At 45.8% G+C, this 27,811-nt stretch overlaps 1 protein-coding gene across 2 annotated transcripts; it reads right to left on the bottom strand.

The window, feature by feature from the left end:
• Positions 1–2,389: 2,389 nt before the first annotated feature.
• On the bottom strand, positions 2,390–27,130 carry LOC130258169 (monocarboxylate transporter 2-like). 2 transcript variants are annotated; one of them, XM_056501303.1, is made up of 5 exons: positions 26,971–27,130; positions 26,145–26,386; positions 12,949–13,092; positions 6,698–7,546; positions 2,390–4,304 (listed from the first exon to the last, which is right to left on the bottom strand). In XM_056501303.1, the coding sequence occupies exons 2-5, from the start codon at positions 26,359–26,361 to the stop codon at positions 4,012–4,014; spliced, it is 1,503 nt and encodes a 500-aa protein (XP_056357278.1). In that variant the 5' UTR covers positions 26,362–26,386; positions 26,971–27,130; the 3' UTR covers positions 2,390–4,011. The 2 variants fall into 2 exon arrangements, with proteins under 2 accessions (XP_056357278.1, XP_056357279.1); XM_056501304.1 differs by lacking the exons at positions 26,145–26,386; positions 26,971–27,130 and adding an exon at positions 17,649–17,709.
• Between the last annotated feature and the right edge of the window lie 681 nt (positions 27,131–27,811).

The raw sequence follows: 27,811 nt of genomic DNA on the forward strand, positions 1-27,811 counted from the left end.
ATCCAGGATTCATAAGGAATCTGATGTGTCAGAATTAGACCTCAAAGCTGACATCTTTGGTGAATTAATATCTTCCCCTTCTTGAAAGCCAATGGATACAGGAAAATGTAGAAGCACATTGTTGTTTGGTGCCTTTGGTACTGTTTGGTGCAGTGTATAAAAAGGGAATTTTGTGATGCTGTTACTGGTGATAGCAGGGTCTCGACCACAGTGACACAGAACACCCCATCTACTCATGGGTGTTCATATTTTTGGTGTCAGGATGTAAATGAGCCTCTTTCCAAATCCCAACTAAGGCACAGCAATATTTTAGTGAGTGTCAGAGCAGACAGCAAATCAAACCTGTGTTTCTGAGCCACACTGCCATTGTGGGAAGCTCTGCTGACAGTTATGAATGTCACTCATCAAAACACCCTCACACAGTTCTGATAAGTCTAAATCATACTATTTTATAGACAATGTCACTGTCACTGCAGAGGGCATGAAAGCCATCTTTTAAATTCATTCCAGATGTAATCTGAATGCACCTGTATTGTCTACGAGGCATTTTCTGAATACAACCAAATAAATTTGGTGTCAGCTGCCACAGGAACTGTCCTTATGAATAATCTCCTGTGTCATCTAAAATGATTGCATATTTCAGACATATAGATTGGCACTTCATTTGTTTATTTGCTTGCTTACTAATTTTTAACACAGTTACTACCAAGTTGTCTCTATTCATTTGTGGTTCCAGACTTCTCAAGTCCCCTTGTGTGTTTTGTACTTTCTAGACATGGTTCATTCTTTGTGTTTAAATGATGTTTATGTGTGGGGCAAAGCAGCACCTGGCCTAGGGTGTGATGGCAGGAAATGTCCCCTTCCAGCAGCATGACACTCCATCACATGGCAGAGTCACTGCTCTAACAGTCTTTTAAAAAGGGAGGAACTTGTACAAATTTTGCCACAGCAAAGTAGTGAAATATTTGAATTCTACCTCCATGCCTTTGAATTGGGAAAGCTAAATATAGGAAGGATGAAAGTGAGGGGAACTGCAAACAAAAAACAAGTGCATGGGATAAATCTAAATCCAACCTGTGGTACTTGTCACACCTCCCCATCAAACACCACTCTGTTGGCTTCTTTTGTGGTTGCTGGGAATGAAGGCTCAGCATCCAAATCAGGCTCTTGATGGAGCTTGAGCAGCCCTGGAAACAATGGCAATTGCTTCTAATAAGGTCACAAACTAATGAAATATGAAAAAAAAAAAGTCTCATGACTGCACTCCAAAGAAAGTGTTTGCATTCATCCCTGCACATCTGACATCCCAAATATCCCCCATGAGCCTAGCACACATATTTATGGCACAACTCACACCTCTTGACTTGCTTACACAGGTGCTTTCCAAACCTAAGTAAATATGAATATTGTGTTCAATTTGCCACTCAAATCACTAAATTAGATGCACAGGCAGCTTCTACTGTGTCACGAGAGCTTTTGTGCAATGGTTATTTCATATTGCACCAGTCATTTTTAATAACTGAAAATGTTCTTAAGGAAGTTTGAGAGCTTTCTAAGAAAGGATTACAGCTTCAGTCTGCAAGGTGTTGAATTCACAGGATTTGAGTCAAGGAAGCATTTCTAGGGCTTATAAGCACAGAGTTGTTTGGCATTGCTCTGCTGCAGTGATGAGTGGGATGTCATGATCAGAGGTTTGAGTAGGTGGCAGCAGGAGAGGTAACAGGGAAGAGTCAGGACACCCACCACTGGAAACCAGCCAGAATCACCAAAATTGTCCCAAAATAGTCTGGCTTCCTACCTGACAGAAATAGTGCCACAATCTTAAAGGCAGTGTAAGTTTCTATGACAGGAGGGTGAGTGGGTTAAATGAAGTAGCTGCTTCATGTTAGAAGAATTCTGAAGCCTTAAAGATCTACTTATCCAGTGAAACATTTTTTGCCCTCAGGGGCAGTTTAAAGGCGTCTTTTCCAGAGGATTTTCATAGATAGCTGAACAGAACACCTTTTTATTAAAAGTCTTACCTGTTTTAACAAAGTTTTATGACCTGAAAATCTTGCTTGGGGTTTCTGAGAGACAAGGAGCCTGAGTATCAGCTCCTGCTGTAAGGACAGCTGGGCATCTGGGTCATTGCTCTGACGATTAATTGATACAACCTGGTGGAAAGGTAAGAAAATCATCTTGTCAGGTCCTTGCCAGGTCATTCTGCACTGCTTTCAGGCTGGCCCAGACCACCAAGGATGTCAAAGGAATCTGAATCAACAAGGACATGAGGCTGTGACCAAGAGCAATGTGACCATGTGCATGGTGCCAGGACTAGAAACCCTCTGAGGATAAACTCCTTACTGAATCAAGAAACTGCATTACACACACAGGAAAATGCAAAATAATGTAGTTTTTAAAAATAGTTTTATTAAGTATATGACAGTATATGACAGAAGGCATATTGGAAAATACTCACAATCTTTTACTAATGCCTTTTTAAATGAAATATCACAAATATATTTGACAGAAATAAAAGGTATTAAGAACCAGCACTGGAGGCCTAATTAATTCATATCTGTTGTGGTTTTTTTCAGAGAAAATACAAATCATGGCATAAGGCTAAAATTTAAGTCCTACTGAAATCAAAGACCACTATTCTTCAAAGAAGCAAAAGAATTCACAGAAAAGATTTTGTACAAGAAGATAAGAACGACCTAATTTTAAGATTACAGTGTATTTGTGAAAGTATTTTTACAAGCCTTTCTTCATATTGTGTACACAAGTGACAAGAAAACACAGTTCTTCAAAGACAAAAACATGAAAAAATATGATTGATCACATACCATTGAAACAAAGAAAAAGGAGAACTAACTTTTGGACTAGTTTTAGCTTTGGATTTGGGTAATCTGCCTGAACAATCCTTGTTTTTTATCTAATCAAATCCATGAAAATCCACAGAAATCTGATGGTTCAACTGCATGATGCTATGCTCAGCATCAATGGCTCTAGGGCAACAGCTGCTTGGTATAAAATATATATAATATATAAAATTCCCAGATCAAAATTATCACCACAGGGTGAGAGCCTCCTAAGTGGTCTCAGCTCCAGCTCTGCATCACCAGCCTGGGCAAACTTTACTGAATGTGAGAGGATGGAATGAGGCCAGCAGGCACCAGGGAGCTGCCTGCTCCAGCCCAAACCAGGGGAGGCAGCTGGGCTTGGATTCCCTCCAGGAGGGATGCAACTGAAGCAGGTTAAAAAAATATGGCTCAAGGTCCCATCTGTGAGACAGGGTTCAAAATCACTAATCCTGTGTGAGGCACACAGGGAGCAGAGTGCACTGTGGCTTGATGCACCACTGTCCTTTGTATTCCCTAATTTCTAGCAAGGGGATACCTGTGCTCAGCAGGGCTTGGAGGCAACTAAGTCAGTGGTTTCCATTTCAGCTCTGGCACACCTAAGCTTTATTCACTGATGCAATGATGCCCAAAGCTCCTCTGTGCTTCAGTTCTTCATTTGTGCAATTAATTAATTGTGGCAACACTTACTGTCTCACCAGGGTGTTGCAAAGAAAAAGCTCACTAGAAATGGTAAGGCACTCAGAAATTGGATAATAAGGACTTTGTAACTTCCTGGGGAAAAGTTAAATTTGTACTGTTCAAATGTAGGTCAAGGGTTAAGCTTAAGACTAAAATTCTGCCCTGCACAGACAAAGCACCTGAAGAAGGACTCCTGTCTCATGTCAGCCTTGTCCTGGCCCCTGCAAAACATCACCTTTCCCTTTTCCCTGGGAAATGGAAATATCTAATGGAAAGTCTTGCAGGATGTTTGGTATGCAAGTGGATACTGCAGTGTCCCAGCAGTTTATAAGAATCAGGGCTTGTTTCTGTTCTAGTCTTCTCCTACAACAAAGAAGAGAATGCACATGGCAGAGAAGAGAGTAAAATTTTAAAACCTAGTGTGATTTCACAGCTGATGCTCACTTGAGCAGCTCAGAAGTCATTTCCCATTCAGCCCACATGAACAAGTTTAAACTTTATTTGTGCCATTCATTTCCTTCTTTATTCCTTCTCCCTTCTCTCTCAAAGGTTCCAGCTCAGGCCCATCCTGAGTGGAGTCTTTGTTCCAGTTTTTTTTGCCTTCATTTTCTGTTCTTACAGATTTAAGATGATCTTCTTTCATCTTTCTTTCCTTCTCCTCCTTGGCAAGCATACGATAATTATAATAATTCATGATGAACAGAAAGGTTCCTGCCAGGACCATCACAGCTCCACATTTAATGAACATATATTTATAGTCCCCAAAGGTATCAATAAGAATTCCTGTAAAATAGATATTAAAAAAAAAAAAAAAAAAAAAAAAAGGAAATTTAGAGATGAAGGCAAGAGTATTGTGTTTTCAGATCCTGTATATGAAGGAACACTCTTGTGGCTTTAGGATAAAACATTCTATGAATTTCTGATCTCTTCCAGAAACACCCAGAGCCTGCAAACAACTGGGCATGTGTTACACTATACAGCCTGTGGGCAGTTGATGTTGGGATAGGTAATGCTCTCACAATTTGCACAGTTCAATAGAAGGGGACAGAATCCACTCCGCAAAGTCTGGACTTTTCCAGCACACCTATTTTTTCCATGCTAAACTATTCCTCTGATCCCAGAGCCTGCAGGCAGCCTTTCCACTGACTCCAATGATCAGCTACAAGGATTTCCATTTGGCTTGGCAGACAAAAGCAGCAGCAGGGAAGACTTTCATGAGAAGGCACCTGCCCACTGGGTCTCATCTCAGACTCTTGGCAAAGACTCTGTGATTTATTCCACCACGGGTCAGCCAGCAGCATTAGAGGGGACTCAGCTCTTGGTCACAGCTGCCCTTTCTGCAGTTACACTCTTGATCTAAAGAGGAAGGGGCACAGCGTGAAACTGGAAAACATTAGTTCCAGGGAAAGCAAAGATGATGCTGTCAATGTCAGGTAATTTCAATGCCAAGACAAATGTGACAGGTTCCTCTCAAAGGTTAATGCCTCTGCTACAGAGTTACAGAGTAATTGAAGGGAGACAGCTTAATTGAAATGTCACCATTCTCCATTATGTCAAAATGTGATGCAAATCTTATTGGGATTATGATCCTGAGCATTAATTCCCATTTACTGGGCAACACAGACCAGTCTTAACATCCCAAATCTTAATTAAAGTAAGACCCACTCCTAACCTGGCCTTCACAGTACAGACAATCTTCCCTGAGACTTCCCATCATCCATTAGCTCTCTGACGTTTTGGAATATGTTCTCCTCCTCAAACAGAGGGACCTTTAATTACTTCCCAATTGACCCTTAATGTTGAAAAGCTGATGATTAATTATCCCACTGCACTGCACTAACAAGGGGGTTTATGGTCACCAAATAGCTTTCCTGATGACAAAAAAAATAATTTTTGACTGTTTTTGGTCAGTGGTTTTTCCTGAATCATCCCTAGCTGACTTGGTACACCATTTTCAATGCACTGTGTTTTTCATGCTACTGGTGAAACATCAACCAAATGCTAATTGCAACAATTTTTCCTTTCTGCTCATCAGGATGACCTAGAGGTCTCCTAAATAGGTTTCAATGAGAGTTTTAATGAGTAGAGTATTGGAAAATTCAACAGTAGGATAGTCTTGCCTCTTTTCCTTTGAGAATAAGATAAAGCCATAAAACACATTGGGAACAATTTACTTAGTTCATTAAAGCAGAACCCTGCAGTAGGTTATTAAAATGCCAAAGAACCAATAAATTTGCTGCTTATTAAAATGGTGGGGAAAACCATACAAAACTAATATTACTGATTATTACACAGAACTGTTTTAGCCTCATTAGCAGTCTCTAGTCATTAACTTAATCTCCCACACAGAAAATTACATAATTCAGAAAACGGTCATTTAAAAATGGTATTTTCTTTTGTTTGTCATTAATTAAATAATGAATCTCTAAGACAGCAAGAGGATACAGCTGCTTCTGTCACACTGTATGAGCTACCCAGTAATATGCAGGATTAAACAGCTCTGCAGGATGTGTCATATGAAGCATTGGCCAGATCTCAGTTTTGAATTCAGGAAAAGGATTCAAACTGCAAAAGGAGCACATGCTATAGAGGGAATATCAAGGCTGTTAAATCACAGGAGAACACTGCCCTCACTTATCTTTAGATGACTGAAAGTCCTCCTGGAGACTCGGTATTGTCTACATGGACTTTTGATATTTCAAACCATGCCATCCAAAATAAATCTTTTTTAAAATTATTTCTAGAACAGCCTTAAATCTTTCAGCTGCACTAAGATGAGTGAAATTCCTAAGTGGACTCAGAGCCTTAGAGACAAACAGCAAGGTTGAGTCAACAAGAGGCTTGCATAGAACTGTTGTGTTTTATTTAAATTGCGGTGGACTCCAGCCTTTTGTAATAGGAGGAATCTCCAGGAGGAGCTGTCTAAAGGTTCTTGGTGTTGTAGGAAGGCCCACTCTGCAAGTTTAGTTCAAGTGTTTGAAGGGATCCAGGATTAAAAGGTGACTCTCCAAGACACAGAAAGGAGGAAAGGGGAAATGCTGGAGGCGACATCGAGAACATCCCTTCCTGACCAGTTACCAGCGGAAAAACGGTGACTGTGAGGCAGAGAAAGCACATTTAGAATAATTTCCCAGCTGTGCTTGACCCCAGTGCCAGCAGAGGAGGAAGGCACTCACCTCCAATGGGCGGCCCCAGCAGTATGGTGCAGCACTCGGCGATGGTGACCAGGCCGACGGCGCTGGTGAAGCGCGCCGCTCCCACCAGGTCCATCAGCGTCTCGAAGAGCATGGCACACACCATGCCAAAGGCCAAGCCAAAGAAGCTGGAGTACACCAGGAGCCCCGTGTAGCTGGAGGCCAGCGGGCACAGCAGGTGGCAGGCCCCGTTGAAGGCGATGGCGAAGCTGAAGAAGTACTGGATCCTGGGCCTCACCCAGCGGCTGTTGGCCACGATGCCCGTGGCAGGGCGAGCAACCATGTCCACAATGGCAAGGATGGAAAGCAGGAAAGCAGCTGAGTATTCATCAATGCCAGTGTGCTTTGCATAGGGAGCCAGGAAAACGATGGGGGCGAAGAACCCCAGGAACATGAGCACGTTTCCGATCAGGTAAATCAAGAACCCTCTGTGTTTAAAGAGGGAAAAATCAAGGTACTGGTTGACTTTTTCAAAGCAGTCCTTTCCTTCTTCCTCCTCTATTTTTTTCCCTGTGGAGCCATCTTCAGTGATCTTTCCTTTCAGAGCATCCTTCCCTTCCTCATTCACCTGGGTTTTGACCAGTGCTGTGCCTGCCCCGATGGGTCTGAAGAGAGCTCCTGCCACACAGCAGTTTAATAGAATTGCCCCAAGGATTAAAAAGCTGCCTCTCCAGCCAAAATTGTCAAAAAGGAATTGGTTGAGAGGTGCCAGGGTGCAAAGCATCACGGGGCTCCCTGCCATAGCAAGGCCATTGGCAATGGGTCTTCTCTTCAAGAAGTATTTGCCTATGATTATCACTGATGGCTGAAGGTTGAGAGCAAGGCCAAATCCTGGAAAACAGTTCAGATAAACAAAGGGAGATTTGAGACCCATTTCTCCTCAGCTCATTGTTTAAAGCAATTCACAGTCCATTGGTTCACTGATGGCCCTTAAATACAATAATCTGGATGCAAACACTGCTCAGGGTGTCTCTGAGATCTGGCTGCCACTTTTGGGTAACCAGACCCCAGAAACACCCTTTCAGTGAGAGAACCTCCCTCCCTTCTGCACTGCAGATCTCTTGGGTGGCAAACCCAGCACCAAGACTTTGCTTCAGAGTGAACCAAAACTATTCCCTCCTGGCATGCTGGTGGGTTCTGTCTAGATGCAGCAGCTTTGCTGGGGGAGAATGGATCTATTTTTTAAAAATGTCAACTCCCAGTTTGAGGAAAGTTGTTTTGGCTTGGACAGTGCCAACACCAAAGTGCATTTATCAAGGGCTGGCTTCCCCTTCCATGGGCACCCAACTCTGCTGCCAGGCAGCCAGACCTGCACAGAAAATAACATCACCCTCCTCAGCCATGACTGGTGTGGTGCTGTGAGCAACTCGGGTCTGATGCAAAAGATTAACAGGTCTGCAAGCACACAGCAAAACAGTTACTGAGGGTGCTGATTACACAGAACCCTAGAGTGTTTCTTGTAATTAGAATTTATTTTTATTGCATTTAGATATATAAATGCATTGCTAATTCAGTTGGCCAGCTTCTCCTGCACAGGTGGAATCTGCAGGCAGAGATACCAAATGCTGTGATGGTCTCAGTTTTCTGTGGTTCTGTTTGAGAGCACTGCCATATAGAACCATAGGATCACACAACCAGTCAGGCTGGAAAAGACTCCCAAGACCATGGAGCCCAACCTTTGACAAATTATGAACTTAACCAGAGCACTGAGTGCCACATTCAGCTTCTTTAATAATTCCAAGGATGGTGAATCCACCACCTCCCTGGGCAGCCTATTCCAATGCTTAATCACCTTTTCAGTGAAAAAACCCTCCCTGATGTCCAACAGTTCTTCCTGGTGCCCAACATCAATAATCAATAACTAAACATCAATAATATTTTCAAGCATTTCTTTGATATGCAGTATTTTCATAAAAAGTTCATTTTTCCAAACTCCATCAAAATGGCATTTAAAAATCATGCCACATATTTTCCACTCTATCATCCAGGAAAGAGTGATTCACATTAGAACAAAGCAGAAATGTAATACTTGAAGTGATTATATCAGAGAACATGAATCCTGAAAATAGGGTCATGCAGATTTTTTTCTTGTTCATTAGTCGATATAATTAGTTTGTTTAACTGTGCAGTACATAATTAGGCATATTGCTTTACAGAAGAGAATTTACAAAGGTCAAGGTCCTCAAAATTAATTAGGGAACACTATCATTAGTCACTGATAGAGTAGAATCCAACTGATGCAGCAGAATCCAGCCAATGCTGGATAGCTTCAGTTTAAATGGGTTTACAAAATTATTATTTTTGCCAAGTCTAAAGTTCTTTTTTTTAATTACTTTGAAGTTTACAACATTAAAAATAAATTGAAATGGCAAATTGAAAATAATTCTGGATAAAAAACATTCTCAGCATGAACTTTTTTAGATAGTCTGTATATTAGGCAGAGCACATCTTTGGGAAGTGCAGCCTGCTTGTAATGCATATAGGCCAAATTCAGGGTGACCTGGGAACCACAGAGGAAAACCATGGCCCTGCTTAGAGAACACCCTTGGACAGTGCTGAAATATAGAAATGTATCTTTTTCCACCTGTGAAGATGCAGCACAGCAGGTGCTCCCCATTTCCCAGGCAGGTCAGTAAGGGCAGAAATTGAACCATCATTTCCACAGAGTCATTTTTGGTAGGGACACACCACATGTCTTCCAAAGGAGGAAAATCAGACTCAGTGCCAGCTACCCACTTAAACAATAATCATTTCAATTTTTTTTATCATGTGAACATTAATTTGCCAGTCGGACAAATCTAATTTAATATTACCTCATGCTCTTCCCATTAATTAAATTTGGAGAGTTTCAAATTGAATAACTGGAATTTCAATTTACTTTAAGCTTTTGGCTGACTTTAGCAGGAAATATTTACATCCATTTTATTGCAGTTTTCAGAAACTACAGCAGCTTTTCCATAGCTGGAATTGTTACTCAATAACCACATTTTCTCCCCAGGGATATGACAGAGAGGTCTGTCAGTGGTGTTGTAAGAACAGAAGCAAACCTGTGCCAGAGGGAGTGTCCTTTCCTGTATTAAATACATCTCACTCATATTAGAAGGAAATGAGTGGTGCTACAGGACTCAGCTGTGTAGTTATTGATCTTGTTCTTTCTTTATTAGCAAGGAACAATCTGACCAGGTATTTCAGTGCTCAACATTTACAGCCATGGCAAAGACTCTCCTCTCATTAGTCCACATGCCTCACTCAAGATCCCATTTTATTTCATGGCATTCTAATTGGTGCAGATTGAACTAAACTCTGACCAGTCACTACTACCTTGCAAATAGCTTTGAAATTTGCTGCTTCCACCTCAGACTTCAGAAGAGGTTGCATGCTGAAACACCTATTTAATGCATCCAGGCTGGCATCTGTCCAGGTGGACAGCTTGCAAACCCCATTTCTTTTTCTAAGAGCTGTAGGGGAACAAATGGAAAGAGGCTGTGGGGTTTCCAGGGCATGCAAAGTGCCCAGAGTGCCACCAAGGACAGAGCTGCCCCCACCAGAAGAGCCTGGCTCCTGCCCTGCATGCAGATGGAACAGGAATAATGGAGTCAGAACCGAGATTGCTGTGTCTAATCCCTGCTCTGCAAACAGATACTTCCTGCTCTGCTCCTCTGAGGGATTTCTATTAATATGCCAAAGGCACAGGACTGTAGCAGAGACCTCCTCAAACCAAGACCTTGTTTTTACCTCCATCCCTGTGATTTACAGGAGGCTTTTACATCAGTCTGTTTTCTCTCCAGGCTGTTAGGAAGGAGGCTAGAAAGAGTGTGATGTTTACAGGTTGCTTTACAGTTCCTGCAAATCCCCTTTACAGAAGCCTCTCTCCTCGTGCAGCAGTGCCTTGTAATTGCCCTTGAATGCTTCGTGTTAGGCCTGACCAACAAAGATACTTCAGGCTTAATTAGAGGCATCAAGCATGTTAGCAGGCTTGCAAGCATCTTCCCTTCTCTGTCAAATTAATATTCCTTCCCCAGCACACACCCCGTGCCTGGAGAGGATGGCTGATCAGCCAGCACCTCACCCACACAGCTGCCCTGCTCAGCAAGCAGAGGAGATGCACACAACAAAGGAGCTCTGCTCAGAGGAAACAGCACAGCACTGCAGAGCACGAGATGTGGGTGTTTGAGCCCTGTACCCCAGGGCTGGCTCTGTGTGCTCTGTGTGCACTGAGCACTGCCCACGAGGGACCAGACTTGCAGACACGTTCAGGGACCAAGCAAGAACAAGGTCTTCATCCATCCTAGGTCCATTGGGGTTATGCACAGAATCCCCTCCTGTCATCTTTTTAGCCAGGTGCTTTAGAACAAAGAAGCTGATGCCTTCCCACAGCCCTGTCTCTTGTCTGAGTCCTTCTGCTCACTAAAATACATGGAAGATTTTTAGCAGAGGATTTATGGTTTCCATATGTTAATCCAGCATTACTTAGCAACTAGAATCACAACTTAGAATCACAGAATGGTTTAGGTTGGAAGAGACCTTTAAACCCATCCCATTCCAACTCCCTTGCCATGGGCAGGGACACCTTCCACTGTCCCAGGTTGTCCCAGCCCCATCCAACCTGGCCTTGGACACTGCCAGGGATGGGGCAGCCACAGCTTCTCTCTCTGCAACCGTGCCAGGGCTTCACCACCCTCACAGTAAATTCCTTCCTAGCATCTAATCTAAACTGCCCACTGTCAGCTGAAAGTCATCCCCCCTCATCCTCTCACTTCCCCCTTTGCCTTCCTAGAGGACATTTGTTTAGCAGGAAATGATGCAAGTTCATGCATTAAGAAATATTGGGAGACATTGGTTGTTTTTATTTCCCATCACTTTGTTCCTGGAGTCTCTTTCAAGGAATCTGCAAGATTTATTCATCCAATAATTACAAACATCCAATAATTTCAATGACAGTCCTTAGGAAGAGTAAGGTTTAAAAGAAGGAATCCTACACAGGGATTTATTCACTACTGTAGAGATTCAATAAAAGAATATTGATATAGCAGAAGAGGGTAGCAAACTTTCTGTCCCAATTTACTTTGCCAGTGGCTGGTTTTATTGATTTTAAATGTTAAGCTCACATTTTCACATTCAGAAAGCAGCAACACTTAATGCATCTACAGAGATTGGGAACATTCATTAAACCATACACCTGGCAACCTCAAAAGCCAATTTTGAACTCATCGTGTCATGTTTTCAAGCAGATGTCCTAGCTGCACTGGAATAAACTTTGGCTGTACCTTATCCAAAATAATAAAACAAAAATACTTACAATTAAGCATCCATACTCACACAGGTGGAGAGCTCTAATCCATCTACCTTTAAAAGCAATAACCTGGCACCTGCAGCCTTTAAAGATGCTGGACTGAGCCTATGCCTTAATCTGCTTGAGTTTCAAATATTGAATTTCATATTTCAATACAGGCTATTCAAATTGGAACTTCAAGAAGGAAATATAAGAGATTTTTTTCACTATAGGGAGATTGTCTATTTTCAGTCAAGCCCAGCAGTTCTTATTTTCAGATAAAGGACCTCCTCACCTCACAGGCTGGCAAAGGAGAAATAAACTGAAGCAAACCCCTGAAACCTCATCTCAGGTGTCTCACAGAGGGAAGATAACACACAGTAACATAGGAGCAAGGGTGCTTTCTTTATAGTCACACTGGTACCCAGAAAGGTTTGCCTTGCCCAGGGCAGAGCACAGCCACCCTGGGCTTGCTTCAGAGGCCACTGATGGCCACCATCCCCAGCAGGCTGGCCCAGAGCACTCAGCTGCAGAGAGCACAGCCCTGCCTGGATCCACACCTGGATCTCACACCTGGATCCACACCTGGATCCCAGCCCCGCCTGGATCCCACACCTGGATCCCAGCCCTGCCTGGATCCCACACCTGGATCCCACACCTGGATCCCACGCCTGCCTGGATCCCACACCTGGATCCCACACCTGGATCCCAGCCCTGCCTGGATCCCACACCTGGATCCCAGCCAGGAACAGCACTGAGCAGGGAATGTGCTCTTTGCTGAAGTCCATCTGGAGCATTGATAAGAAGGGTCTTTGTCCCGCCAGATTTTTATCCCACAAGCTTTTCACCTCCCCAGGCTCCCCCTGTGTGTGTGTTGGTGCCCACATTGCCAGGTGTGGAAGCCCCAGGCCACCAGAAAGGAGCCCCAGACGAGCAGGGGAAGGAGCTGCTGTGTTCTCACCTGTGATGAAGCCCACGCAGATGTAGAGCTGCAGGATGCTGGTGCAGAAGGCAGCTGAGATCATCCCCACACCACACAGGAGGCCCCCAAACATGACCACGGGGCGGCTGCCATAGCGGTTCACCAAAATGCTGCTGATGGGACCTGGGGAGACAGGGAAAAGGGGCCTTGAGGTCACATCTTGTGACAGAAGGACATGCCTGACACAAAGCAGGTAAAGCTCTGCAACACCAACGGCCCTGAGTGCTGCTGACAGCTCCTGGGGTGAGTTCAGGAGGAAAATGGAAAAGCAGAGATGATCCACACGGAGATGGCAGCATGTCCAATGCCACAGGTGTGCAGTGAGGGACAGCTCCTGCCCCCAGGACTTCCAAGTGTCACCAGAAAAAGCAAACAGCAACAACAAACCATGTGAACACAGGATCCCAGCACAGGAGCTTCTTGATTTTCTTGATTTATGATGTTAAACTATACACACAAAGCTCATATTGCAAAGCTGATATCACAAATGCTGTTACATTTTTAATGCCTTTATTTAATGCAATTCCAATACTGCTGACCAGGACCGAAGCTTCAGCAGAACAGTTGTTAATTAAATCTTAATAGTAGTCCATGTAGGTAGAAGATTTGGGATGATTGATTATCCAGAGCTCGAAAGAACCAGTTTGGACTTGCATTTATGCAAAGAGCAGGTTCAGGGCAGTGCAAAATTATGAAAGAGGGAAATGGCTTGATAAAAACTGTGCACACTGAAACAAAGCATTGAAATCTGAGACCAGTAAAAATCAGAACCACAGTATGATATATATTGGAGGGACTATGATGGTACCTCAAGACCAACCTCCTGTCCAAAGAAAAGCCAGCTCTGAAGTTAGAACAGACTGAGAAGTCAGAACTAGAGAAGGCAAACTGCACAGGAAAGAGCAGTCCAGAAGTCCAAGCCATGAGATGTAAGGGAAATATTCTGTATTACTCAAAAATCCTGAATCAAAATGCTTCAAAAATGATACTGGAAATGAGGAGGAGGAATACAGGCAGATTTAATATCTGAACTTGCCTGGCTATTTGTGGTGCTACTCATCATGCAGTAATGGTGTTTCAGAGCCCAGTGTGCCTGTCTGCCTTCATTCCTGCCACTTCCCACCCCACCCACCCACACAACACTGCAAACAGGTATTTTAAACTCACAGGCATCTCTGAAGAGTCTGGCTGTGGGACCACCTCACCACAGAGCCATGGTAGAATATTTACCTTTGCTAAATAATCTCAGCAGGAAATAGCTCCAGAGCTCTCTCCAGACCCTGCAAACCACAGCACAGGAATGAAACCCAGAAACCTCAACACTCCCTCAGCATGGCTGACAGCATCCAAACAAGCTCTCAGCTGTTATAATGTGCAAAAATAGAAAACAGTAGATATGGCTGGTTTAATGTGGGGAATGAAGCCCATAGAAATACTTTCCACTTGATGTCTGAGGTCAAAACATTCATAAATTAAGTGCACACAAGCACAGCCTCAACAACATCCCTGTAACTGTGTTATCTGTGATCTAGTTCTATCAAATGCACCATTCAATTAAAATTTCTGTGTATATAATTACATGGAGAGTTTTTCCTGCTAATCCTGTAGCTGGATTCACACACGTGCATCCTTTTGCACAGAGCACTACAGAATTCAATGAGAAGTTCTGGGGAAAGGGATACATATTTCAGATCAGCACAGTGAGAGACAGACCTCTTTCTGTCTGAGTTTCCCCTGGTCAGGGCCTGAACTGGCATCGTGCTGAGCTGGTCTCAGCACGTCCTGTGATTCAATAGATCGAGCCAGTGCTCCTCAGAAAGGCACCAACACATCCATCTGCAGCCTAAGGGCATGCAACTCTTCCATTTCTCAATTTTCCACATGTCCGCATTTCTGCAGAATCAATCTAATTACTCAGCTAAGAAAATGTGGTTTCAATTACCTTCACCCCCCTGGCAGAGGATTTTCACCCTCTGGGATGTTGTACCATGGAGCAAAGCATTCACAGCCCACAATATTCCTGCTAAGGTTCCTCTCCTGCTCTGACCTGGGACATGGACCATGGAGAGAAGCCCCTGCCATGACAGGAAAAGCAGAACTGCTCACACAGGTCCTGCTCATGAGCATCCAGCCTAGGAGAAGGGAAATTAGGATTAATGTATTGGCTTCACCCATCAGGAAGGATGGGCTTGGACCATGGCAGCAGATAATGAGCTGGAAGGGGCTGAGGGTGGGATACATTCTGCCCAGCTGTGGGGACAGCCCAGGGCAGAGGCTGAAACAGAGGAAAATAAATGTTTGCATCCCAACTATTGGCTTTACAAATGAGAGCAGCCTTTCTGTGCCCCTGGGGACACTCCACGTGTGCTGTGTCCTTAACAACATCCCAGCTTCACAGCAAGCACTTATTAAGCCACGAGACTGAAACTTTTCCCCATTCCTGTCGTGTGTGATCTCTCAGCAATGTTTTACAGGAGGTCTGCATGACGTTCAGCAAGCAGCCTTCATCTGCTGCAACCAGAACAATCAGTTTTACAGCAGGAAAATCAGACCCATGCTGGGTGGGAGAGTTGTGCTCTCAAGGGTGTCACCTGCCTGGGCTGGGCTGAGCCCACAGGGAGCTGTGACAAAATTCAGAAGCACAGAAGCTTTTCTCCTTCACAGCCTGAGAGTGTCCAAGTCCTGTAAGCCTGCTTTGGAAAAGAGCCTAGAGGATCACAGCCCATGCCTGTGAGGGACAGCACCTCACCCACACAGAACTGGGGATCAGAGACCTCTCAGGCACTGACTGCACCAGTCAGAGGAGAAAATAGGAGCAGAACATCTGGATTAAACCTTCTCAGCCACAGAGAACCCACAGCAAGAGCCATGATGAGCACTCAACCTGCAGGAAAAGCAAGACCTAGCAGGAAAAGCTAAACTTACATGAGACACTAAAAAATCCAACCCAGAGCCTCAGACAGTTGGGAAATCAAACTTCCTTGAGTTGTTGCTCAAAGGCTGAAGGGTTTTAACAGTCCTGAGCAGACCTTTCAAATGCATTGAAGCAAATGCAAAATCACATCCCCAAAATTACTTCCACTTAAGTATTTGGACCTACAGACACATCCACAGGCTTTAGCAGAGCAGCCTTTCCAAATGTGTCCCATCTCTGGGTGGGAAGTGGCACACACAGTCTGTCACATCTGGGAGCTGTGCACACTTCAGCCCCCAACCCTGCCAGCCTGGGCAGGTGACAGAGCACACACAGAGCCCTCAGCCTGCCTGGTGTCTGCAGCCATCAGCATCACACCCAGATCTGAGTGCACCCTCCTGCTCTGCCTCCTGCAGTGCATCTCTTGAGGGGCAATGTGATTAAACATCAAACATTAGATAAGTGAACAGCAGCATTGTGGGGTAGCCTCAGAAAACATTAAATAGCTCAAGTTGGGGCAGAGGACTGAAGAGGATGGAACACAAAGCCAGCACTGCAGTTGTGGGAAATGTAAAACACAATTACTGCTCTGCTTGCAGCTATTGCACAAATTAAAAGCGTGACAGGCCCTGGCAGCAGGGTAGAATTGAAAAGCAGAACCTGCCATTTACCAGTTACTCAGCTGGCATGGAAAGCATAAAGATATTGTATATTACCACAGAGGAACCATTTAGGGTAACAGTGTGTGCAGCTTGGGTCCCAAGGCCCCTTTAGCTGCTAATACCTGCCTGGTCAAACGTGCAGGAGCCACAGTCCTGTGCTGGCATCCAAATGAAGTCATTGTTCCCTCCTGCAAGCCTGCAGTGGGAGAAGCTGAGGAGTCAGGGTGATTTTTGCTTCTTAATTTACAGCATCAGGTGAGAACAGGGCAAGAGGAGCAGCTGGCAAAGCTCTCAGAAGCTGCCATTTAGCTGGCTTGACCTTGCAGCAGCAGCCACACAAGTGCTGTGCAAGCCCCTGCAAAGTCAGAGTGAGCAGCTAAAGCCATCCCAGCTGCTGGGAATGTCCCCAGTGCACTGAGGCTGCTCAGGGAACAGCAGGCAGGGCTGTCCCCACAGCCCCAGCACCAACACAGCACTGCAACTAATGGGGAAATTAGAGGCATCATTTAATTAACCCCTTGCACCCCAGCACATTCCAATGGCAGAAATGCTGATATTAGGGTGGTGGTGCAGGAAGGGATGGAATTCCCACCCAGCCACATGGCAGCCCCTTCCATGACCCAGTGATTTCCTCCTTCCAGTGAACTTCCAGCCATGGCCATCTTTTATCACCCAGTACAGGGGACAGCAGAGGACACAGGGGACACTGAGCCTCATCCTGCTGCTGGCTTCTCCCAGAGCTGTGCCTGTGGTTCTGCAGCTGCCCTGGCTCACAGGGACATGATCTCCATCCTCTCCATCATCTCCATCATCTCCATCATCTCCATCAGCCCGTGGTAAGAGCAAGCAATGCCTGCTCACAGCTGCTTCACTTTACACCCCAAGCCCTTGCAGAGCAGGGTGCACACCATGAGGCTTCCACTTCTGCCTGCAGTAAAACTCTGCAGCCTGGAGAGCAACAGTTTGCACCAAATATTCCCCAAAGATGCAGCTGGGATCATGGAGCCCCTGGAAGACAGATGAAATGTAGAGCACTATCCTCAGCCCAGATAAATCAGGCTGGTTTAGTGCCTGTCCTGTTTAAAGCCTCTCTTTTCTCATACCTGTGGCAGATTTCCATTCTTTGTTGGTTGGTACATGAAAGGCCATGTCAAAGATGCTGCTCCTGGTGGCAGGAGAAACACAGAGACTCGCCAGTGGGGATTGCAGTAAGCCTGAACTCATTTGTTAGCTTGTCCAATTACTTTTCACCTTGAGTTTTGTGTTTGCAGAAGTGAAAAGGACCCTGAAGAGGAGACTGTAAAACCATAAAGAAAAAGCAAAATACCCTGGACTCTCCTCTCTTCTCCACAAACCAGGCCACCTTGTCATTCTTTTTTTTTTGAGTCACTGAACTATGATCCAGAGAGGATCATAATGCAGAGCTGGCATATAACAAGAAATATCAATCCAGACTGGCTTAAACTCTTGCAAGTATGACAGTGCTCAAAAAACAGACACCTGAATTGCCTTCCTGTTTTCCTCAGCAAGCCTTATGAATTTTTTATGAGCTGCAAAACTTCCAGTGCTGGTGTGAAACACTGATGTATTTCTAATAGGGACTAAAACATTCTTCTCTCCCACACCTCTGACCCTGTGTGTGTATATATCCCTTATTTGTAAGGTTTGTCTTTCTTTTTTTTAACTTAACCTGGTACTAATAGTAAGAGTATTCCTCCTTTCTGGTGAAACTTGCCCTGGATGAATTTCTGCTGAATTACAGCAGTATTTCTGTGTAGGGCTTTCAGACAAGCAGCAAAGAGCTGAGGCCCTGAAAATCTGTAACCCAGAGGCTTCCAGCAATGTGGGTTTTTTCCAGGTTTCACAACACTGACCTTCTGACAGTGTAAAGTGGCACAGAGCCAGTGCAAATGTTGTAGGTCTGCTGCTCAGACAATTTGATGACCACAGCACACAGGTGACAAAACAGCAACACTTTAAAATACTCAACTGCACAGATCACAGGGAAGATTTGGGACCACCAGAGCCCCCATGGCTGGGGCTGCAACATGCAGCTCAGCTGTTCCTGCTTTTCACTGTGGCTCTAAAGGGCTGTTCCTGCACAGGGACATTGGTCAGCACCAAAACACCTGCCCAGATAGTAAATATTTTCCTAACTATTGTGAAAATACAAATAGGAACTCGGCCTGCCATGATTGCCATTGACTGTGGGGAGTCACTGGGGACATAAGAAGGAGTGTAACACACTCAGCAGGGAGGGAAAGCGGGGGAAATCGTTTATACTAATGGAACAAAGTCTATTATTACACCAGTAGTAAAACAAGGGCAGGAGCAGGCCTGCAATTTCCTCAGTAATAATCTCAGTCCCTCCATGGAATAACAGCACTGCCTTTGGCTTTGTAATTTATCCACCAGGGTACCAGCCCATGGCAACAGAGCAACCTGCTCATTGCCCCCCCAGTCAGAGCAAGTGCCCCACGTTATTAATGTGCTGCCAGAGCCCCTGGGGATGGGGATCACCCACCAGCCCCTGGTAACAGTGCACAGCCTGCAGGGAGGCACCAAACACAGCTGTAACGTGGGGGAAGGCATGGAAGGGTTAAAGCCTGCAGCCTCTCACTCTTTGTCATGCCAGAAAAGACTTGGCTAGCTCATGCTTTTAGGTGTTTGTGTCACCAGGGGGTGGAGAGCTGCAGCTCTCCCTTGGTAAATGAGCCCTTGCCCCAGACCACTGGAGAGTAACTGGTGATTCCTGCTAATAATGAAGCCTCATAATTACTGGTCTCAGCTGCTTGGTTCAGATGGTTTGGTTTGCACCTGCATGGGCTGAGGAGCCCACTGCCCTTCCTCAGGCAGTGCTGCTGGAGACAGGATGGCCACACACAGGACAAGTGGCACTGAGCACACCCCAGGTGACAGCCACAGCCTCAAATACTGCTCTGCCAGACCTGACAGAGCAGTTCCAAAGACCTGTCCACACCTACATCACCCTGATGCCTTCTACTAGTGTTACTTTACATTACAAATAATTGATTTCAAATCAGGAGGCTGAAATCCAGCACATGCCACAGCAGCTCCAACAGCTAAAACAGTCTGTTCCTTGAAGGGGGTGGTGGCTGCAGCTTCAGCACAGTCCCTGTGAAATGATGCACGAGCCAAGCATGGGAGAAATTGCCTGGACATGCATTATTCAGTCATCAAACTGGCCAGTCCTGTGCTGGTCCTGGGCAGGACTGGCACTGTATTCAGCTGGGAAAGCAGTGAGGGCAGTGATCCAGTGCAGCAATCCTCCCTCCCTGCACCCACAGGCATGCCCTTGGGAACACAGGGACCCTGACCTCCCATCAGAAACACTTCCATTTGCCACAGCAGCAGCCTGATGTTGAAAATTAAATAAATAAATAAATAAATAAATAAATAAATAAATAAATAAGAAGAAGAAAAACAAAGCAGACAAGGCCCAACCTTCAGAAAGACAAAGTGTTCTCTTCCTTATTCAGCAGTCTTATCTGATCAGTGCTCTGGCATTTCAATTCCCACATTACCCAGCTTAGATGCTGCTTCTGCAGCTCACAGAGGAGCCACAGGCCAGCAGCTCCCAAATTTGGGCTGGGGACAAGGTCCTTTGTGTCACTTTGTATTTAGGCAATGAAATAACCTCTCCTGCAAAGGGACAGCGCTCAGTGGTTTCCCCAGCTGCAGGTTTGGATCTCACCAGGCAGCAGATCAGAGCTCTCACCTTCACAAGGCCACATCACCACAGTGTTGGAGCTGCTCTCCTGTGATTTCTCTAGCTGTCCCTTTGCAGGACCAGAGCCTTTGATCCCTCCCATCACTGGGAGCCCAGCTGCAGAGCAGGAGTTCCCTGTGTGCTGGAGGTCACCAGCCCTCTGTTTCCACTCTTAACACGCTGCTCCAGGGGCAGTTTGGCCCCTGCCTGCTTGTGATCTCCAAAGGGCTCTGCCCACCCTGGGAAGCCCTGCATGACTTGGCCAAGGGAGCAGAGGATTGCCCATCCAGGGCAGGAGAGCTGCAGTGCTCTGGAGGAAGAAGCTTTCACATGTTTGAATTCCACCTGGGGGGAGTGGATTATAACTTACTCCCTGGCTTAACACCATTAACAACCCCCCAGCCAAAACTCCTCACTTCCTTCTCCCTAGTTCTTATTAATCTTGGTTTTTATTAAGTCTATCACATCTCTATTACTGCTGACCTTGTTAGCTCCAATGAAGGGCAAAATGATAAAGCTTTGTGACCAAGTCCACCAACACAGAAATATTTCACCTGAACCTATAGTGCTATTATTGTTCTTAAGCAGAACAGAGCTATTTAAAAAAATAAAAAATATAAGCCCATACGTGGTGACCTTGCAGAGCTGGAGTGCTCTCTGAGAGTCAGGAGAAGTATATGAATCTGCAGCACCATTCATTACAGAAATCAAACCATTCCTCATCCAGCTTTCTTATCAAAATCCAGGATTCTAAAGGTGCTGCTACCCTGGGGATTGCCCCTGCTCCATTTCCACAGCCTGGGGAGGCTGATTGAGTGGGACTCCAAGAGGTGGGCAGCGTAAGGGAAAAGGTGAAGCCCAGCATCAAGCAGCTCCAGGGAGCACCTGGCAGGGCTTGGGCCAGCACAGCAGGATGCTGGATAGCCACAGCACTGGGAACAAACAGAATAATCTCCCTCCTTTTGTTTCAGCCTCCACAAAACATCCAGGTGGAAAAGCACATGCATAGGGAAATGCTAGTAAAAGCTCCACTCGAGAATGAAAGTTTGTTAAAGCAGTGCTGTAAGCAGCAGAGAGAGCTGACAGGGTAAAAAACACACCTCCCTCCCGTGCCTCAGTTTCCCTGTAGTGCTGTGGTGCTTCACATCTCTTTGAAGGCAGTTTAGATGGGTGGAGAGCCCTGGGTGGGATCTTCTGGAGGCAGAGAAGGTTTTGATAGAGTCTGGAGCAGAGCAGGAGAGAACATTGGCAGCTTTGATTAAGTTAAAAACTGCAGAATCAAACTCATTATTAATATAGCTTTACACCACTGCATGTTGTAAGGTGCTTTCTAAACCTGTCACTGCAATCTATCATGCTAGCAGTGTAATAAAATACAGCTATAAAATTTTGGATTAAATGTTCAAGGTCAATGGTGGACTTAGCTTCTCTTCCTTGCTGCTTTAGCAGATGCTCTCTTAAGCACTTACAAGCTCTGGGAGAAAGTTTTTTTTAGAGAAAAGATTTAGTTGTGGAGCATTTCCAGAATTAAATCTTCAGGTAATCTGATCTTCACCAAATTACAAAACAATAAATAACAAGACTAATTTTTGGTTGGACTGACTGGTTTCAGGTGGAGGCTTTTTCTCCAGGAACACTCTTATTTTTCTTATGTTTGCAAAATGTGGCTCTCTGAGGCTGCCTTTGTAAAATAGACAGTGATTCCTCAATTTTAATGAAAATTTGGATGTGTTAGAGCAGCACCCTGGAGATTCTGGGGGGAGTTTTACAGCAGGGTATAGCAAGACTGAGACAAGACTCCACTGCAGTACATTCTGAATAAAAACAATGCATGGTGCTGGTGCCATGAGCCTGAGCTTTTTAGGTACTAAAGGGCAACAGAAGCAGTACATATTTACACCTACAAGATGTAGACAAACATGCATGGCAATCATAAAAGAGTGACATTCTTCTAAATTACTAAAAAGAAGCTCCAGCTATGCCAGCTGAGCAGCTGAAATGACTCTGCAGGAGGATCTGCTCTCTGGGCTCCCCTTGGATGATTCCTGTTACTCCATTTTAAAGATGAAGGAAGCATTTGGCCACATAGTCACCATTTAAAAAATTTCAAAAAAGAAAATGCAGATCCTGTCCTAGTATTAAATTATTCTCTATTCTGGCACATGTGCCAAGAGGCTGGCTCGTTGTTCAAGCTCTAACAGTCCATAATAAAAGATATTGCTTCTTCCCACAATCCTTACCTCTCTTACAGGAGATCACAAGAGCTACAAGAACATTACAGCTATTAAATTAGTGGCATCACTATTTCTTATTTTTAGAATGTTTGGCTGTTTCCCCTGATGCTGAATAGGGCAACTAATTTACCAGCAAATTAATGCTGCTTATCTTTCCTTTCCTGAGAGCTCTGCTGCCTCCTGCTTTCCCTGGCTATCCCCAGGGACACATCTGTGACCCAGCTTGAAATGTGTCACCCTTAAAAGTGGGAAAAAGGCAGCTCAGTTCAGTGAACCTGGCACAAAACACAGCCCAGATCAGGATGCAAATGCCAAAGGCTTTTAGCTTGGCAGGGAAATTGTTTCCTAAACAAAACTCACCTGTAGGGAGGCAAAACCTTGGGAATCTTAGTCTTGTGCTGGCACAGCAAGCAGTGCCCAAGAAGGCAGTTTGCAAAAAGAAGCCCTGCCCAGGGCATCTGGCAGCATGATGGGTACCCTGTGGGGATCCACGTTTTGGGACATTTGCTGTGCCCTCCTCACCCCTGTTACCTGAGTGCTGAGGTGCAGCTGAAAACACCTGTAGGGAAGGATGATGCCATGGCCCTTGGTCCCTTATAGAATCAGAGAATTATTAAGGTTGGAAAAGACCTCTAACATCATTGATCAGATCCCTTTTCCATTTTTTTCCATACATCAAAGACTCTGCTCTGTGATACCTTTCTCATTTGGGGTAAGGAATGGACAAGAAAAAAAAAGAAAAGTAGAAACACTGTAAAACAAATCCTTCTTTATCAGATTGATAGGGCTTCAGCCTGTGGGATTTTGGTCAGAGAAAAGCAATGTTCTCTCATGCTCCTCACTCTCAAACCTCCCAGTCTGCCTTCTGCAATTGGAAATGTGGAATTGCTGAACAGGAGCTCTGGCAAGAGCTACAAGTACCCCATCATAAAGTCTAGGCTATCCACTTTACTGCACAGTAATCTGTTTTACTACTTGTATTATAGTGACAGAATTGTTTTCTGCAACCTAGTTCAGATTAAGAAACTGGGGGATAAGACACATTAACTTCTGTAATATATATTGCCAGAGCCTTGGCTGGTATAAAACAGCTTCCTGGGGGAATTCAGCAGAAAGTGAAGGGCAGAAATAGTCCTGGATGCTGATTTTCAGTTTTACTCTGAAAAACTGGAACTCCTTTGGTGCTACAAGCAAAGCCTCAGGTGGTCACTGTAAATCTGCATCCATGCTGTCAAAATCAACACAGCTTCTCCAGAGGAGATTTGGGTTAGTTCATGCATTTTCAGAAAATAAGCTTCATTTGCATTATTTATGAAATGCAAACACAAGCTCTGTTTCAGTGTAAGCAGCACAGTCTCCAAAAACAAGCCCTTAGACCAATGAGAACACCAGGGAAACCAAGCACTGTGCCATCAAAGCTGTGAAAACATCATCCTCTGTGAGCCCTGCCAGGGCACTGGGCAGCTGTGATGCTGCTGGGGATGGAGGGAGCTGGGATGGGTCAGTCCTCATGGGAATTTCCTTCCACACCTGACCCCAGCAGATGCACACTGACATGTGCCTGATGTTGCACGTGGGAGATGCTCAGTGTCCCCCATTGTCCCCACCTGCACCTCCACACAGCCTGTGACTGTTCTGCCTCATTTGGGAAAGGAAGGGAAGGGATGCTATGGCAATAATCATCTGGTTTGGCAGCTCTGTTAGTTACTCAGGAGCATTGTTGAAACCTTGGCGTTCTTAGAATTTCTTTTTTTGAGAAGATTAGCAAAAATCCAGTGTTAAACTAGTTTTTCAGCAGAGTAAATCAAGCCTTGTGTCCTCACAGTTCTAACAGGCACTGCTGCAGAGCAAAGCCTGGGCAGCTCAGAGGAGCTGTCCTTTAATGGGAATTTCCAAACCACTGGAGTAATTCATAAGCTACACCTGCTCTGGTGTTAAATGCCCAGTCAATCAAAGCAGAGCTGTTAAATACACTCCTGGCACCCGTGTTTCATTGACTCTGTGCTCCACCAGCTCCCCCACGCCCTGCCTGCAGCCACTGAGCCACCCAGCAGCTCAGCCAGGGGCACAGGGAGGATCCAGCAAGCACCAGGCTCGCCCCAGAGCAGGGGAGGGGAGGACTGGTGACTGGACAGAACTCTGAGCAGCTGCAAGGTAAGGGACTGAACATTTTGCAATTGTACATTGTGCAGTCACCTGCAGTTCAGTTGTGTCATCCCCACACCACCATGTAATAGCATCAGGGAGGGTAAAGTTAAAGCCCCTGTAAAAAGGCAGGAGATGCTCAGTTAAGCAGGATAAAAGTCCTCTACAACATCCCAGGTGCAGAGCACACGGCACTGACTTGGAACACTTGGAGAGATAGAGAAGGTGGGTTGGAAAAGGAGCAGCTGGGAGGAGGCAGAGGTGATAAAAACCTCACCAGCATTTCACCTGCTCCAGCAGCAGCTTGTTGGCCATGAGCTGAGCCCCAAGAGGCTCAAGCTCCCCATCTAAATCCCTGTGAGCAACCTGAGGTGCTGCCAGTGCAGGGTTAATCTGCACAGAGTGTGTTCCTCATTTGGTCATGGTTAAGCACAAAGCATCTCTTGTATACCAGAAGAGGTGACATTTTTTTATTGGAAAACAAAGCAGAGCTGCCAACAGCTCACAGGGGCACTGAGGGAGCCCCCAGCCCACAGGTAAATACTTTGATTGCAGTGTAATGGGACAGAAAATGGGACAACAGCACTGGCACAAGCAGAGGATTTCTCTTTCTACATCACTGCTTGAGTTCTGCCCTCCAAGTGCTGTTTGTGGGTTCTTGTATAGGAAATCAGCCTTTGCAGAGCTCATCTCTGTAGGACCTAGTCTGGGTTACAACAGTGGATTACAATAGCTCTGACTCAAACCTTACAAACTTGTACAAAGTAACTTTATTTTCATTAAAATGTGAGCAACTGTGCTCTTCAAAAACCATTACAGTTATTAAGGGGAAAAAAAAAAACCCTTTGTAAAAACAAAGATTCGTTTCAGAATTTCTTTAATAGACAGGATAAATATTAATGAAGCTTCCTGCAATTGCAGGGTGTTTCCTGTCCACCTCCAACTGAAGATTTAATCAAGGGCAGCCCATGTATTTCATTCAGTCATGAAAGTTATATTGAAATCATAAAAAAGATCAAAGCTACATGTACTGCTTTACAACTGATAAGAGCAACTGGCAATTTTATTGCTGAGATTATCAGCACAATAAACAAGCAGCTACTTCATTTATTATTCTACTCCATGCTCAGCTCTGGCTGAAACCCAGATCTAGTTATTTCCACTAGCTTATTCTCAGGGCTTTTTCCCTGATGCCCAAAGAAAGTTTTCATAGGTAATCTTCTGATTTCTGGGTAGGAGCCCCTCAGGCTCCACATATGACTTGTCTGCCTAAACAAACGTTTGGAAACATGAGCAGAAAGTAAAGCTGTGGATGGTGCCTGTATAGGTGGACACTGGTTGCTCTCCCTCTGTTTTCCAGAGTGGCGATTTCTGGCTTATTCCTGCTTTTACCCCTTTTATTCCTGCTGTTACCCCTTTTATTCCTGCTGTTACCCCTTTTATTCCTGCTCTCACACACCGTGCCCCAGCGCTGGCGCAGGGTCACTCACCTGCCCCGTAGGTCGTGGCCAGCATGATGGAGGAGATCCACGCGATCTCGCTGTAGGACGTGCCAAAGAAATCCTGGATTTCTTTGAAGAAGATGGCCAAGCCTTTGGGGAAGGCGTAGGCAAAGCCGATGGAGACGAAGGCTCCGAAAACCACCACCCATCCCCAGCCGCCGTCGGGCGGGCCGGGGGCTCGCCCTGCCTGCGCGGGGGCCGGCATGGCCGGGGCAGCGGTGCGGGGAGCCCTGCAACACAAGCGGGATGGTGGGTCAGCCCCGGGGCGCTGCTCCTTCGGACCCTGATCCCGGGATGCTGCTCCTCCAGACCCCAGTCTTGGGATGCTGTTCCCCAAACCCCCCAGTTCCGAGATTCTGCTCCCCTGGATCCCCCAGGCCCGGGATGCTGCTCCTCCAGATTCCCAATCCTGAGATTCTGCTCCCCTGGACCCACCCAGGCCCGGGATGCTGCTCCTCCAGATCCCCAATCCTGAGATTCTGCTTCTCTGGACCCCTAATCTTGAGATTCTGCTCCTCTGGACTCCCCAGTCCCGGGATGCTGTTCCCCAAATCCCCAATCCTGAGATTCTGCTTCCCTAGACCCCTAATCTTGATATTCTGCTCCCCTGGACCCCCAATCCTGAGATTCTGCTCCTCCAGACCCCAATCCTGAGATTCTGCTCCCCTGCACCCCCAATCCTGAGATTTTGCTCCCCTGGACCCCCAGCCCCGAGATTCTGCTCCTCCAGACCCCAGTCCTGAGATTCTGCCCCCCTGGACCCCAATCCCGAGATTCTGCCCCCACCCTGCAGTTCAGCACTGTCCCCACACACCTTGTTTCAGGTGAGTCCCGTGTGTCCGGCTCCCCCCGTAGCGCTCCAGCTGCTGCCAGCTGTGCCGGGAGCGCACGGGGCAGGAATGCCACGTGTAACGGGACAAACCTGGAACCGCGGCTGCAGCCCGCTGCTCCGCCCTCCCCGGGACACGGCGGGACACGGTGGGACACGGCGGGACCCACCCGAGTCCCGGGGGAGCGGAACCGCTCCGGGCGGGACCGGCCCGGCCCAGGGACACCTCCGAACCTCGCCAAGGGACTCACCTCCCTTCTCCAGCACCCTGAAACCCAGACCTAGTTATCTATCTATATATCTATATATCTATATATCTATATATCTATATATCTATATATCTATATATCTAGCCGAGGCAGCAGCACCACTCACCCCGCAGGCATTAATTAAACCACCCGTAAATGCAAATTATTCTTCTTTACTCCCCCTGTGTTTCCACCTGCATCCCTCCCCTTTTCCATATTAAATCCCAGGTCTTTTCTACTCCATACCGATTTGTTTGCTGCTCTTCTGCCCCTGGACCACATCATCACTATTAATAAAAAAGGGAGAGTGATTTTTCACACGGGTAGATGCTGGTAGGACAAGAGGGAACAGTTTTAGACTGCAAGAGGGGAGATTTAGATTAGATGTTGGGAGGAAATTCTTCATGGTGAGTGTGACAGGGCACTGGCACAGGTTGCTCTGAGAACCTGTGGATTCCCCATCCCTGGAATGTTCAAGGACAGGTTTGATGGGGCTTGGAACACCCTGGGATAGGAGAAGGTGGCGGGGGTTAGAATGGGATGGAGCTCTAAGGTCCCTTCCAGCCCTATTCAGAATT

Source organism: Oenanthe melanoleuca, chromosome 12, assembly GCF_029582105.1.
Source record: "Oenanthe melanoleuca isolate GR-GAL-2019-014 chromosome 12, OMel1.0, whole genome shotgun sequence".
In the NCBI taxonomy this organism is placed as follows: Eukaryota; Metazoa; Chordata; class Aves; order Passeriformes; family Muscicapidae; genus Oenanthe; species Oenanthe melanoleuca.

Bases quoted from the DNA above. Each gene is read 5' to 3' on its own strand.
- LOC130258169 (XM_056501303.1), bottom strand. From the start codon at position 26,361: ATGCCGGCCCCCGCGCAGGCAGGGCGAGCCCCCGGCCCGCCCGACGGC. The intron at 13,093-26,144 runs GTGAGTGACCCT...CTGTCTCCCCAG, and splicing joins GGCCACGACCTACGGGGCAG to GTCCCATCAGCAGCATTTTG. The intron at 4,305-6,697 runs GTGAGTGCCTTC...TCTATTTTACAG, and splicing joins GCTGGGGCCGCCCATTGGAG to GAATTCTTATTGATACCTTT.